This window comes from Moschus berezovskii, chromosome 17, assembly GCF_049115385.1.
Source record: "Moschus berezovskii isolate FMDL1 chromosome 17, NW_MosBer_1.0, whole genome shotgun sequence".
NCBI classification, from domain to species: domain Eukaryota; kingdom Metazoa; phylum Chordata; class Mammalia; order Artiodactyla; family Moschidae; genus Moschus; species Moschus berezovskii.
This window is the reverse complement of record NC_142476.1, coordinates 59,204,016-59,216,630: the sequence shown is the minus strand read 5'-3', so window position 1 is coordinate 59,216,630 and position 12,615 is coordinate 59,204,016. Positions and strand designations below refer to the sequence as shown.

At 41.1% G+C, this 12,615-nt stretch overlaps 1 protein-coding gene across 3 annotated transcripts; it reads right to left on the bottom strand.

The window, feature by feature from the left end:
- Positions 1–3,941: 3,941 nt before the first annotated feature.
- On the bottom strand, positions 3,942–12,549 carry ZBTB18 (zinc finger and BTB domain containing 18). 3 transcript variants are annotated; one of them, XM_055419721.2, is made up of 3 exons: positions 12,403–12,525; positions 10,006–10,089; positions 3,942–7,641 (listed from the first exon to the last, which is right to left on the bottom strand). In XM_055419721.2, exons 2-3 carry the CDS (start codon positions 10,016–10,018, stop codon positions 6,059–6,061), a joined length of 1,596 nt encoding a protein of 531 aa, XP_055275696.1. In that variant the 5' UTR covers positions 10,019–10,089; positions 12,403–12,525; the 3' UTR covers positions 3,942–6,058. The 3 variants fall into 3 exon arrangements, with proteins under 3 accessions (XP_055275696.1, XP_055275697.1, XP_055275699.1); XM_055419722.2 differs by lacking the exon at positions 12,403–12,525 and adding an exon at positions 10,481–12,385; XM_055419724.2 differs by lacking the exon at positions 10,006–10,089 and having other exon boundaries at positions 12,403–12,549.
- Between the last annotated feature and the right edge of the window lie 66 nt (positions 12,550–12,615).

The following is a 12,615-nucleotide window of genomic DNA, read 5'->3' as shown; positions in this document are numbered from 1 at the left end:
CTCATTTGCACGACACAGTTCCAAATAAATGATCCACAAAAAGGGTACATATGTACATACATATAATATACATATAATTTTTCTGTTTTTAAGAGATTTAGATTAAAAGCTTAAATGCTCCTACTTTGATCACAGATCATTTCAGAGCAACAGACATACATAACTGAATGTTGGGGTGTTTTGTAATCCCCTCAAAGGTGAAATGTACACTGAACCAAGGTATGATTTTTTTTTTTTAATGAGGTGAATATGTCCTTATTTATACATAGTTTCGAGTAATCTATATTTTAAAATTCTACATGGTTAAGTTTTATCCTTTTAAGCTCTGTCATATCAAAAGTTAGCTCTGATTTGTCACAGCACACATAAATAAGGTTATGCTATTCTTTCAAGTTCAGTATCTTGTACTTCCATGATTATGTATTCAAGCAACAAGAGTTAACATAGCCTATAAAAGTTTACAAATATTCAAATACACTTTTCATGTACCACTTCATATTAACTACAAATATACTTTTTACAAATGTGAATATTTAGGCCAATATGTCTTTTTAAAAATTCCTATATAGTCATGTTAAGCATGCATATTGACATTGAATAAAAGCTACTTGATTTAATGATTAACTACAGAGATTATAATAAACTGTAAATAAATCGCTTCCATGAATGGACTATCTGTGTCACACGGCCTCTCAAAGCCACTCTAAATATCCTCACTGAAACTGTTACTGACTAATGTGCTACATTTTAAAGCCAAATTGGGTTTTTGCTCCTCTTATGCCAAACGAACTAGAGAGAATTGCCTCCTATAGCAAAATGCGAGCTCAACTGCTAACCCATTTCTGAAGACAATTAGAAAGGGTGGGGGGCAGGGACAAGTACCTGAAATTCAAGAAAATTTTAGTTTTGACAGAATCATTTTGCAAACTACCCTTCACATAAACCTGGGGATCGCGATTAACAGTTAGTAAATGTTAGAATAGAACCAGGAAAGTCAACTAGGTAGTTTATTTCTCTCAAAAAAAATCAGATTTCTTTCAAGTGCTTGAATATTTAGGATTCTATGACCCTGAATTATCTAGACAATTAAATCAACAAGTTATTTAGTGTAAGCAGACCCTTTTAATTGGGCTTGAAAGAGCAACTTTTCAAATTTCATTTCTATGACCTCACCGTTTCTTGTTACAATGTTTTATGTATGGAATTGTTTCTTTCACAAGGAATTACAAACATTAAAATTTTTAATGGATCAGTTTGCAAAATGCTAAAAGTTTCACTTCTAAAATGTCTCTGTAAATAAACTAATATTTCTAAAAACCTCCAATGTCATCAGTATGATCTGATTGCTTTAGCCCTCTTTTTATATTAAAAAAATCTAAGACCGCGTTGGGAAGGCTACGTGACAAAGTCAAAAGATAAGTGGTTCTACATTTTGGACCAAAGGATCACCTACAAAGATATTTTGCCATGTTTCGGCAGGTCAGAGTAGGACATTTTTAACGTAAGGGACAAAATCCTATCAGCAAAATAAATTTGGTCTATTAGCCAGAATGAAACTCCTAAAACTTATTTGCTTTAAAAAAATAACTGTTTTAAAAAAATAAAAATGGTATTATTTCTAGCGTTTTCATGTCAAATGACATTAAACAAAAGGATTGCGTTTTCCAGTCCAGGATTTCAAAATTCACACTTCCTCGATCACTGTACCTTATTAATAAGTTTCAAACACTGAAATAATCACAATGAAAATTTAGATCAATATCTACAAATTAAAACTAAAATTTGAGTTTCCTATCCAGATGTGAGTTTCCCTCATATTAGAAATGAAAGAATGTTTTAAGCTTTTATAAGAATAAAATGTAGTCATACAACAGATTTTGAGATGTTAAGACTGATTTAAAAAATTCTTACCTGGTACAATAGGACTTTTAAAGTCAAGTTTTTATGTTTTGTGTTTCTATTGATTAAACTTAGGAGATTCAAGATTCTTTAAGTTGTATTACTTCTTAGGTTAGGAAAACCAAATGGTTTGTTTTTTTTTAAACCAATTGTTTTCTTTGATGACAGTTCAAAATTTTTGTTTTACCTGGAAAATGAGTATTTCAGCCATTTTAATGTGAGCTATTATATAATCTTAATAAAATGTTCACCTTTTCCTAATCTTCCAATAACCTGTTTGTAGATCATGTCTATTGGGAAAAAAAAACTCTACTTGATTCACCTATTAATCTGATAGCAAAATTAACTAGAAAGGAAATCAGAAACCAGTATCCTTAACATTGGATAGCTCTTGGATATTCCCTAGGGTACACCTTACACACAAAGCTGGGCCCACATTAATCTAGGGCATAATTGATTATCTGAAAGAAACAGATGTTTTCAAAAGTAAATGAAACCCCATATTTAAAGTATACTTATATATCAGCCCAATGTCAAAGGTGAGATCAATCTGAATGGTTTCCAACGTGATTACATGACAAATTAATTTCCTTTTTTAAAAATGTAGTGAATGAACAACTGATTCCTTCACTTATCAAATGTGGTGGTTTGTACGATTTGTTCTAGTTTTGCAAGAAGTGTTTTAAGGAGTTATTTCTTCCAAATTTCATGTCAAAACTCTTTTTGTAAGTGTATCCAGCTAAGTTTAAAATAATGCTCATTTAAAATTAGATGCTAGTCTGTGGAACTAAATTATAAGTCTTAACATCTTCTGAAAGATTCGAGACACTCTGACCAGATAGCATAGGAACTGAAGACACAGGTCCTACTCACCCTCCCACCCCATAACTAACTGCCCAAGAAATTATTTTGTGGAACTCAAATGTACATTCCCCTTTCGTGTCAATGTTTGGTTGGTTAAAACCAAGTGAGTTTCATGTAACTGAAATCCTGTGTCAACTGAAAGAAAAGGGAAAGGCAGGATCCCAAGTAGTAAATTACGGATGGTGCTTTATAATCTTTTGGGATTCCCATCCAAAGACAACAGGGAACTTACATATGGTACACTTTCAAGCTCCAGACCTTGTATATCATTTCTATCTAAATTAAGAATATTAACCTTACTATAGGTCATTTAATATAAATGTACTTAATTTTGACAATCGTCATGTAAAACTGTATTTTCATAGGTAACTTTAAGGACAGTGGAATGGATAATTACAAATTATGTAAATCCTGAAAGAGTATGGATAATTATAGATTCCAGAATTTATAAAAACTCTTAGGCCGGTGCCAGCCCTGCTCACACTTAAAGACAACTGGACCCTCAGCATGTGTGAGTGAGTGTTCTGTCAACTCTTTAGGTCAACCAGCAAATGTTTCTCACCCTGACAAGAACCATCAGGCAAGCATGAAGTTGGGACGATCACAAAAATTAGGGAACAGGTTTTTAAATGGTTGCATGTACTTAATCACATTTTAAAGTTAAAACTTAAGAATTAAAACCTGAGAACTTTTGACTTCTCCCAGCAACAAAGAGGATGTATACAGCTATTCTTGAACAATCGAATGCCTGCTAATTCAATTGCCTAAAATTCCAGTCATTAGCCAAGCAGTTTTCCAAATTAAGACATCCGGTCTCCTACAATTTTCCACTTAAGCCAGAACACAGAAAAATAGATTTGACCAATCAACTTAAGACTACCCATGAAAATATGACTTATGGTGTATGGATTAGTAGTTGTACAGTGTGTTATGAAAAATCTATGCTGTCACCTTCACGTTCCTGATCCAGGTTGTAGAAAATGGGTCACATTTTTTAAAATGTGCATTTAGTATCTTCTTAAATGACTAGAAGCAAAATGTTTGAACACTTCTGAGCGATTTAAAATAATCTAATAATTTATAAACTCCGAATAGAATATTAAAAATAAAGATGCCATGTATGATACATATTTAGGATCTATATAGTACATAATCACAATTTTGAAAACACACAAAAATTCTCAGTTCATATAATTTATTGCAGTTAGCACACAGTTTAAAAATTCACCAACACACCAATAGTACAAAACTAAACAGCATTATAAGTTATTCCCCCCTCAGGAAAATAAAACATACTATGATTGTCAAAGCTAGATGTCAGTCTAAGTTTTAGAACAAAGGAAGAATGTGAAACTAATAAAAGGAAAAAGCAATCACTCACAATGACCACAAAAAGAAAATCCAAAAGAAAGTCCGTTTTCTCACAGACATTGATTGTCTTCTCTAAATTAATAAAAATTATCTTAACATAAACTGTACTTTAAAAAAACTAGAAACTCTTCAAGTAACTAAAGATAATGCTCCAAGGCCATTTTCACAGCTTTTTTTGTTTGTTTGTTTGCTTTAAATGCCATTACAGCCAAATTAACACACATTTGACCAAATATTTCCAAAACAGTCCAGCAACACACAATGGAGTTTTCCATTCAGTATCTTAAGCACAAAAATAGGCTATGTTTACAGTAGTTAAGGCGATCAAATTTTAAACAAAAGCAATTAAAAAAAAAAAAAAGGGAAAAACAGCAAACGTTTTCCATGCTACTCCCATAGACCTTATTTGTAAGTGCAAGACAGGAAAACAAACACTGTGCAAAATGCTTTTGCCCTGTGTGCTGGTCATTAAAACCACACGTTGGGCTGCAGCCTCTGCTGCCGCGATACACATAGTCTACTAACCCCCTTCCCCGTGTCAATCAAGGCAGTCCAGTCCATTCAGCCTGGGGCTTTTTCAGTCCATAGAATCTTTTCATGAGTTGGGGGTGTAGGGGGGATGGGGGAGGGGATGGGGGGTATAGGATGGAGGGAGGAAGGGAGGGAAAGGAAGAAGAGAAAAAGAAAAGGGGAGGAAAAAAAGAGAATGACCTATTGTCAATTTGTGCAGTAGTTACTCTAAAAACGCTCAACTGGGTAAATGTGTACATCTAAACTTTGAGCTGGCCTGGGTTTTGTGCAATTAGAAGTTTTGTTATAAATGCACACTGCACATGCAGATCTTTAAGCCATTTGTAAACATTTATATTTTCCTTGTTATGTAGCGAAGTTATCAATTTGCAGCTTAAGTTTTTATTCAGCTTAACAGTTTCAACTTAAAGACAGTGGGAAAGTCAATTTAAATTATATAAAATAAAAATAAAAACAGTGCATTAACGTTCTTCATAACACCAGGTTTTTTTTTTTTTCCAAATGGTGCTATTTCTCTAAGGAAATTAAATAATTTTAAACTCACTCGTTAAAGTTATACAATGCAAACAAAGACAAAAAATATATTGAAACTCATGCATTTCTGTAGCGTTAATATTTACTTTTCAAGACTCAACTAAGAGCATCAACACAACCTGTCAAGTCCTTTGACACCCCCCCCAGCCCATGTAATCAATTACAGTATACAATAACAGTAATTCACATTTTTCAACACACAGTTCAACACTGCTGAAGCTGCAATATCCTTTTTCATCCCAAGCAAACCTTCACAAAGACAGCGTCCCAGTGATCCCAGTGTACTTTCAGAATTTCTCTCATTGGGAACCGTCAGAAAACCAGAAGTTGCCACAGAAAGTTTTAAGTCAACTGCTTGTTTAAAAATAGATAATCCAGCATTTCAGAAATTTTCCATTTGGGTCTAAAAGCATTCAGGTTTCCAACAGCCAGAAAAGATTCATGCAATTTGAGACATATAAAGAGGCTAATAAAACTGGAGAGAATTTCTACTTTAAAAAAAAGAAAAAGTGGGAAAAAGGAGAGAGCTCAAAAGACACCGCAGTGCTGACAAAACAGACCCTATGAAAGCATTTTGTGATAGGATGATTTGTTTCAAAGGTTCTTATTGGCTTACTTCCCCTACCCCCTCGAAAGAAAGGAAGAAAAAAACACCTCTCTATTCTCCGACTTGCTCTAAAGTTTCTTTAATCAGGATGCTAAATTAGTGAGATTCTCATGCTATTCTAAAGTGCAAAAACAAGTTAATATCCCAACCTTTCAGTTCCAGGAAACGAGACTGCTTTTAGACCGTACCACAACTATATAGAGATCTATTTATATATAGGTATATATATATATTATTTATATATATATAAAATTATTTCCAGAGTTCTTGAGAGCTATCTTCTAAGGTCCAGTCTCTGACCGCGGGCAGGCTCAGCGCCTCGCTTTTGACCGACAAGGAGTTCACCAACTCACAGTGGAACTTGCGGATGTGCCGGTACAGGTCCCCGGACTGCGTGAACCTGCGCTCGCACCACTTGCAGGCGTGCGGCTTCTCGCGCGTGTGCACCACGGCGTGGCGGCTCAGGTTGTGCGAGTACTGGAAGCTCTTGCCGCACTGCGTGCACGTGTAGGGCTTCTCGCCCGAGTGAGTCCTCTCGTGGCGCTTCAGGGTGTACATGCAGGAGAACGTCTTCCCGCACAGCGAGCAGGTGGGCACGTTGACGTCGGCGGCCGGCTTGCTGCGCAGGCCGTCCTGCTCGCGGAAGTGCGTGCTCAGGTGGATCTGCAGGATGTGCGGGCTGGGGAAGACCTTGTTGCACAGGGGGCACATGAAGATCTGGCCGGCCGGGCTCAGGATGTTGGAGACGTAGGGCAGCAGGCTGCTCTCCATGCCGCCCTCCACCTGGACCCGCTCGCTCTCGGGGGTCATCATCTCGTCGTCGCTGGCTTTGTCCTCCCGCTCCAGCTCCCTCAGGACCGAGTCCTCCCTCAGAGGAGCCAGATGGGCCGGCTCATACTGTACCCTGTTATTAGTGCTCACACTCTCTTTCACAGTGCTATGTTCCATGTCATAGTCATTAGTGCCAACATCACTCTCATCACAGGAAGCCTCTTTCTCCACCTTCACCTGCACCAGGTTGCTTCTCAGCACGTCCTGTGAAGAGAAATAAGAGCTGTTCAGATTTTCAACTCCTGAAAGGCTGGACTTGACAGACAGGTCCAGCGCACAGTCAACATCTGCCGAATCCCTCACGGAGGTGACAGACCTCTGGGACAAAGACTCTGTTGAGCTGCAGGGGCTGGCTACTGTTTTTCCAGCTGCTGTGGCGTGTGGCTCTGCCTCTCCGCCAGCCTGGGGGATGCCTGCTGAGTCCGAGGGCAATCGCATCCACATGTTCCCAGGCTCGGCCGCCAAGTCCCTTTTGCTGGGCAAGATGTTCAGTTTTTCATCTTCCCCTTCATCTTCATCACTGGGCAAATCGCCTGCCATGTGGCTGCTGCCATCCGAGAGGCTCTCGACTTTGTCCGAACAACTTGAAGCGTCTTCTTCCTTTTTGGTGCTGTCTGCCTCCGTGGTGGCTTTCTCTTTCAGCTTCTTTTTGCAGACTTTGACAATGTCATACATGTGGAGATAACTGGCAGCTGCTAGCACGTCTTCAATGGGCAAGTCTTTGAACTGGAGTTTCCCTTCATACATGAATTCAAGCAGGAGAGCGAAGGCTGGGGCTGTAACAATGTCGCTGTTCAGATGAACAATGTCTCTTTTGTCCAGCTGGTCCTTGTAAAAGAGGTGGAAATACATGCTGCATGAAGCCAGTACAGCTCGGTGCGCTCGGAACTGGGCATCTCCCACCAGAACAGTGCAGTCACAAAGAAAACCCTGATGTCTCTGCTCGCTCAGACACTGCAGCAAATGTCTACTATGGTCTGGAAACTCCATACTGTCTTCATAACCTGGGAAGAGAGAAATTTCTCATGAGAGTCTGGTTAGGAACAACTTTTCATTGCTCTACTCCCCACTTTAAAAAAAAAAATCAGCTTGGGCCTCGGAGGTACATGTCCCTGAATTTTAATCAGGCTTAGGACCCAAGCACTACCAAATCACACACACACACACAAAACCAAATGTGAGAAGAAAAATGTACGCTTTCGAAACTTCTTATTCCAGCCAAACAGTCTCTGATGCGTCTCCACCTTCCCTGAACTTTTAGTCAAGTTTTAAAAGTCTTCATTTCATTACAGTCTCTTACTGACAGTAAGAATTTAGGTCTCTTTCAGAAAAAATTTAACTAACTCTAATCATCAAATTATGTCCGACAAAACCTACAAAATAGCTTTATTTTCAAAGGGAACAACTCAAATAATGAACAAAGAAAAGTCGCAAACACATTCTGGAAGATTCAGAAAACTTGTTCAACCATCCTTTTTTTGTTACTTTTGATACCTGACTGCACTGAGAAAGCACGATTTAAACACACATATTTGGCTGAATCAAGGAAAAAAAAAATGAAATCGCATAATTAGTCCAGAAATCAGCAAACAACTTACTTTTAAAGTCAGAGTGTTAAAACAACAAAAGCCCTGTGTATAAAAACAGATGTTAATGCCTTAAGATTTGCAGGTATAGCACACATGTACGAGATCAGAAGGAACTACACGAACAGATGGGAAAGATCATCCTTACTATGAACAAATCCAAAATTATTTTTTATGAATTGAGAAAAGAAATGGCTGTATTTCCTTGTAAAATCTGTACACTTAGAATATTAAAAACCAGAAGGGCTTTATTTAACTCTGAAAATTCTCATCTAAACTTTGATCTGCTGCATAGCAAAATGAGTTCCATATTAAAATTAATACAAACTTTTAAATAAAGGCATATTACATTCAAATGAAACTCAAAAGCTGTACAGGTTTGACATACCAAAAAAAGCCTTGCTAGTAAAAGAGAAACTTTTTTTTTTTTTTTTACTCTGCCATACCTCAGTCAACAGAAAATACTTTGTTTCAACATAACTTGATATATTCTGTTTTCCCAATAGCGTTTATTCTTTCAAATGTGCATTGTTGCCCTTATTTTCTGGTGAAAAAGGGTAAAATGGAGGGAGGGGAGACACAGATGTACAAAGGGTCAAAATTCAACTGCAAAATTCAACTCCTTAAAAATAAAGCCCGACTTCCCCTTTCCTATGACTAGAAGCAAGGTTCCACATCACCCAGCTCAAAAAGTGCATCTGGGGAATGGATACCTATTAATTTAATATTGAAAAACTACTTCCCTGCTGCTTCTACACTTTGCCCAAGATGGACTAAAACTTTCAGCCTAACCCAATACATTCTGCAAGATGCCACTGCTAGAATAAACCACGATTTACAATACAATCACTTTAAGTGCCCCACAGCTAACATCAATCCTAATCCTTGAGAGGGCTAAAAATAAAGATTGGAGGGCAGCTCACAAGGTAGCCGTGATCAAATTAGGAGGCTGAGAGGACAGAGAGGGACGAAGAAGGAAGCTTATAAACATCTGATCCAGCTGACTGTGGCCATATGGCAGCTGCTGCCCAGATAAAGAGATTAAGAATAGAGGAGTGCGATTACAGCTGTCTGGCCAATTCAGGCAGCTCAAATCTACAAGTTCTAAATTAGTCGCTAACACAAAAACTCCTGCAAATAATTATCGTTATGCTGAAATAAAAGATCTCTTAAGTATATATTTGAGAGAGAAATGAGGAAACCAGTCAAACTATTCTCCTGGGGACAAAAGTTGTTTTTTTTTTTTTTTTCTTTTATTTAAAAAAAAAACCTTCGGTTTCAAAAGCACTACAGCTGTATGTTTCAGTAAGTAGTGCTGCTGAATGTTTTGAAGAATAAAGTTTCACAGAGGAATTAATTACACAACAATCTAGCTTCTTAACTAGAATAATCTTCTCATATAAGTTTGAATGCTGGATTCCAAACAGTTTACTGTTTCTCCCCCCACCCCACTCCAAAAGCAAAAGCAATCTAAATAGCAGTGAACAACAACAAAAAAGCATTTTAATCCAAAGTGATCTCAAAAAGAAGTATTTCAAAGCCTTTCTTAACATTTCAAAACTTGAAATATTCTGTAAAGTTCTTTACCGCTCAAGCAAAAAGGGATAAAAATTAAAACTAAACAAGCCCAAGACTTTCAATGCCAATAAGATGTTCATTTAATACTCAATTCCACATTTCACCCCTAAACTGGATTAGAAAAGTAATGTGATTTTTTTTTTAATTAAATAAACAAAACACCAAAACAGAAATATGCTCAATCTAATCTCTTGCTACTCCTACCTTTAGGACACATAAACCTGATTAAGTCCTTTCCTCTGAGTCTCGCTGGCTCCAGGTCTGTTACATCGGTGGAAAAAAAGCAGACTAAGAGAGACAGATGCAAAGTGGAGATGATGTTAGAGAGGAATGAGATACCTTCTCCACCACAGATCCGCACACACTAACTCCCTGTCTGTGTGTTAGAATAAAAGGCTGAGGGATGGCAGGCTGTCAGCTGCTCTGACATCATGTTCAGATGGAAATGCTACCTCCAGCTGTGCTCCTTTTAATGCCATATGCTACTCCTCTACACTCCTGCCACCAGCTTTTTCTTAGGAGAACTTTTCTCTTCTGTTAGTATAAACAAAATACTTCAAAGTCTCCCTTTTTTCCCCCCAAACTTTCTAACAGAAGAAATTGAAAAACTCAGCATATGGAGTTCTACTGTATTTATGGAATAGCAACACTTCTGTCTTAAGTTGGTGGACTGGCTTACATACTGACAGCACACTCTTGCCACGGTGCTATTCAGGAAATCCAGATTCACTTTTATTCAACTCCAACGTTTAGTTTCAAAGGCAGCTTAGGGATATTTTTAAACCAACCCATTTGACATCTCCAGTCCCATTTCAACATTATTACGGCACTTTAATTTCTTTTTCTCTGCGGAGAGAATGGTATACATGTCTCAGGATGTTGGAAGACTATTCAGAACTATGGCTTCAACCTGGTTCTCATTATTTCACCCTTGCATAACTACTTATCTAAAACTACCTTCTCAGTAAAATTTCTCACACTGCCAGTTAATGCAAATTTCAACTCTCAGTATCAACAAGCTGAAACTGCACTTGCTGAAATCCTGGAAAGTACTTCAACGAGACAAATTAATAAACTGACAACCCGCTACAGCCACCTAAAATGAATGCTGCATCTGGGCATCTGATCCGACTTTCCCCTCAGAAAGAGCAGAACTTTGTCTTCCCCTTGATCTCTGTCCCATAACAATCTTTTTTTGGGTCACTCTGTAATGTTCATGATCACAAGAAAACCTTTCAGGAAGAAAGGGGGAAGGGGTGGGGGAACCTAGGTCTAGCAAGTTAGGGAACTTTTTTAGCTACATGTGCGGGTCTTTTCGAATGGCTGATGAAATTGTAAAGCAACCCGGGCTGGCCCGACCGGTGCCCTGAAAGGGGCTGCGACATCTGTGAATGTCAAATACGTCTGCACAGGTTCCTGTGGGGGTGAGGAACAGAAAAGGCTCTGGGGCCTGAGGCGCCAAGTGTCACAGTCCTGGTGATAACCACTCTGTTCTCATTAGAAAAACCATGGCCAAGAGTTAAAGAAAGAGTAACAAAGGCCAAGTTTCTCTCTCCCGTACTTCTCGCTTTCCCAAAGTCACAAACCCAACTTTCTCTAACTTCGCGATGAATGACATAATTATGAATGCTTATTTCAGGAGGCACTCTTTGGAGATAAAATTCCTCAGCCACACCACCTATTCTGCACAAATACCCTCGCCTCATTCCCATATATCAGACATTAATCACCCCATTTACCCAGTGGGGTGGGGGGGGGGAACGAGTGACAGTTTAATGAGTCCCGAGCACCGCAATGGGCCAGCGACTCCCACTCCACAAATCAACCTCTTTGCGCCTCGCAGCCGCAGGTCCAGAGAGGGTTTTGTGAGGTCGGGTTTTGTTTTTCAAGGAGGTGGGGGCAGGGGTGCGGAGCAGGGAGGCGGCAGGGGTGGGGGTGGGAAGCAATGCAAATTTTTACGTAGTTGGCTGTGCATAAAACACTAGGGGAAAGAGGAAGGTTAAACCACAGGGAAGGAGGTGGAGGGCGTAGAGCCGGTGCAGCAGGAAAACACCTTAAACAACAGACGAGAAAACAGACCCGGGTCACGGCAACAACAAAAGAAAAGTCGTAAGAAGCCGGGGGAGGGTGGCTGTTACCGCTTCCCCGCCGCCACGGTGAGAGCCCCCGGCAACTGCCCCGGCCCGGGAGGGGCCTCCCCGCGGGCGCCGCCGCAGCTGCAAGGGTCCCCGGAGCCGCGGCCGTCCCGGCGCCTTGCAGCTGCACCGCTCCCAAGCCCCCGCCCCGCGCCCCCCGCCCCCGAGAGGCGCCGCCGCAGCTGCACCGGCCGGAGCGCGCCCCGCGCCGCAGCTGCACCGGCCGCACCCCGCCCGACCCGCAGCTGCGGCGGCCCGGCCCCGCACCCGGCCCCCGCTGCGGCGGCGCCCCCCGCCACCCCTAGCTCCACCCGCACAAACTAACTCCACTCGCGGGGCCCGGTCGCCCGCCCGCCTGCCCGCACTGCCCCGCCGGCCGGGGCCGCACAGCCGGCGCCCCGCCCGCCAGGGCCCCGGGCGCGGAGGGGGCGCCGGGTCGGGGCCGGGGGCCGGCGCCGGGACTCACACGGAGCGGCCCTAAGTCACCGCGTCCCCGCCGCCGCCGCCGTGTCCTCCGCCTCCCGGCCGCCGCTGCCGCCGCTGCCGGACTTGGTGGGCTTCCTCCTCCGCGGGCCCCCCCTCCCTCCCTCCCGGCCCCCCCGCCCCCCAATCCCGGCTCCGTCGCCCGCTCCCCCTGCCCCCTCCCTCCCTCCCGCCCACCCCCTCTGGCAGCCGGAGG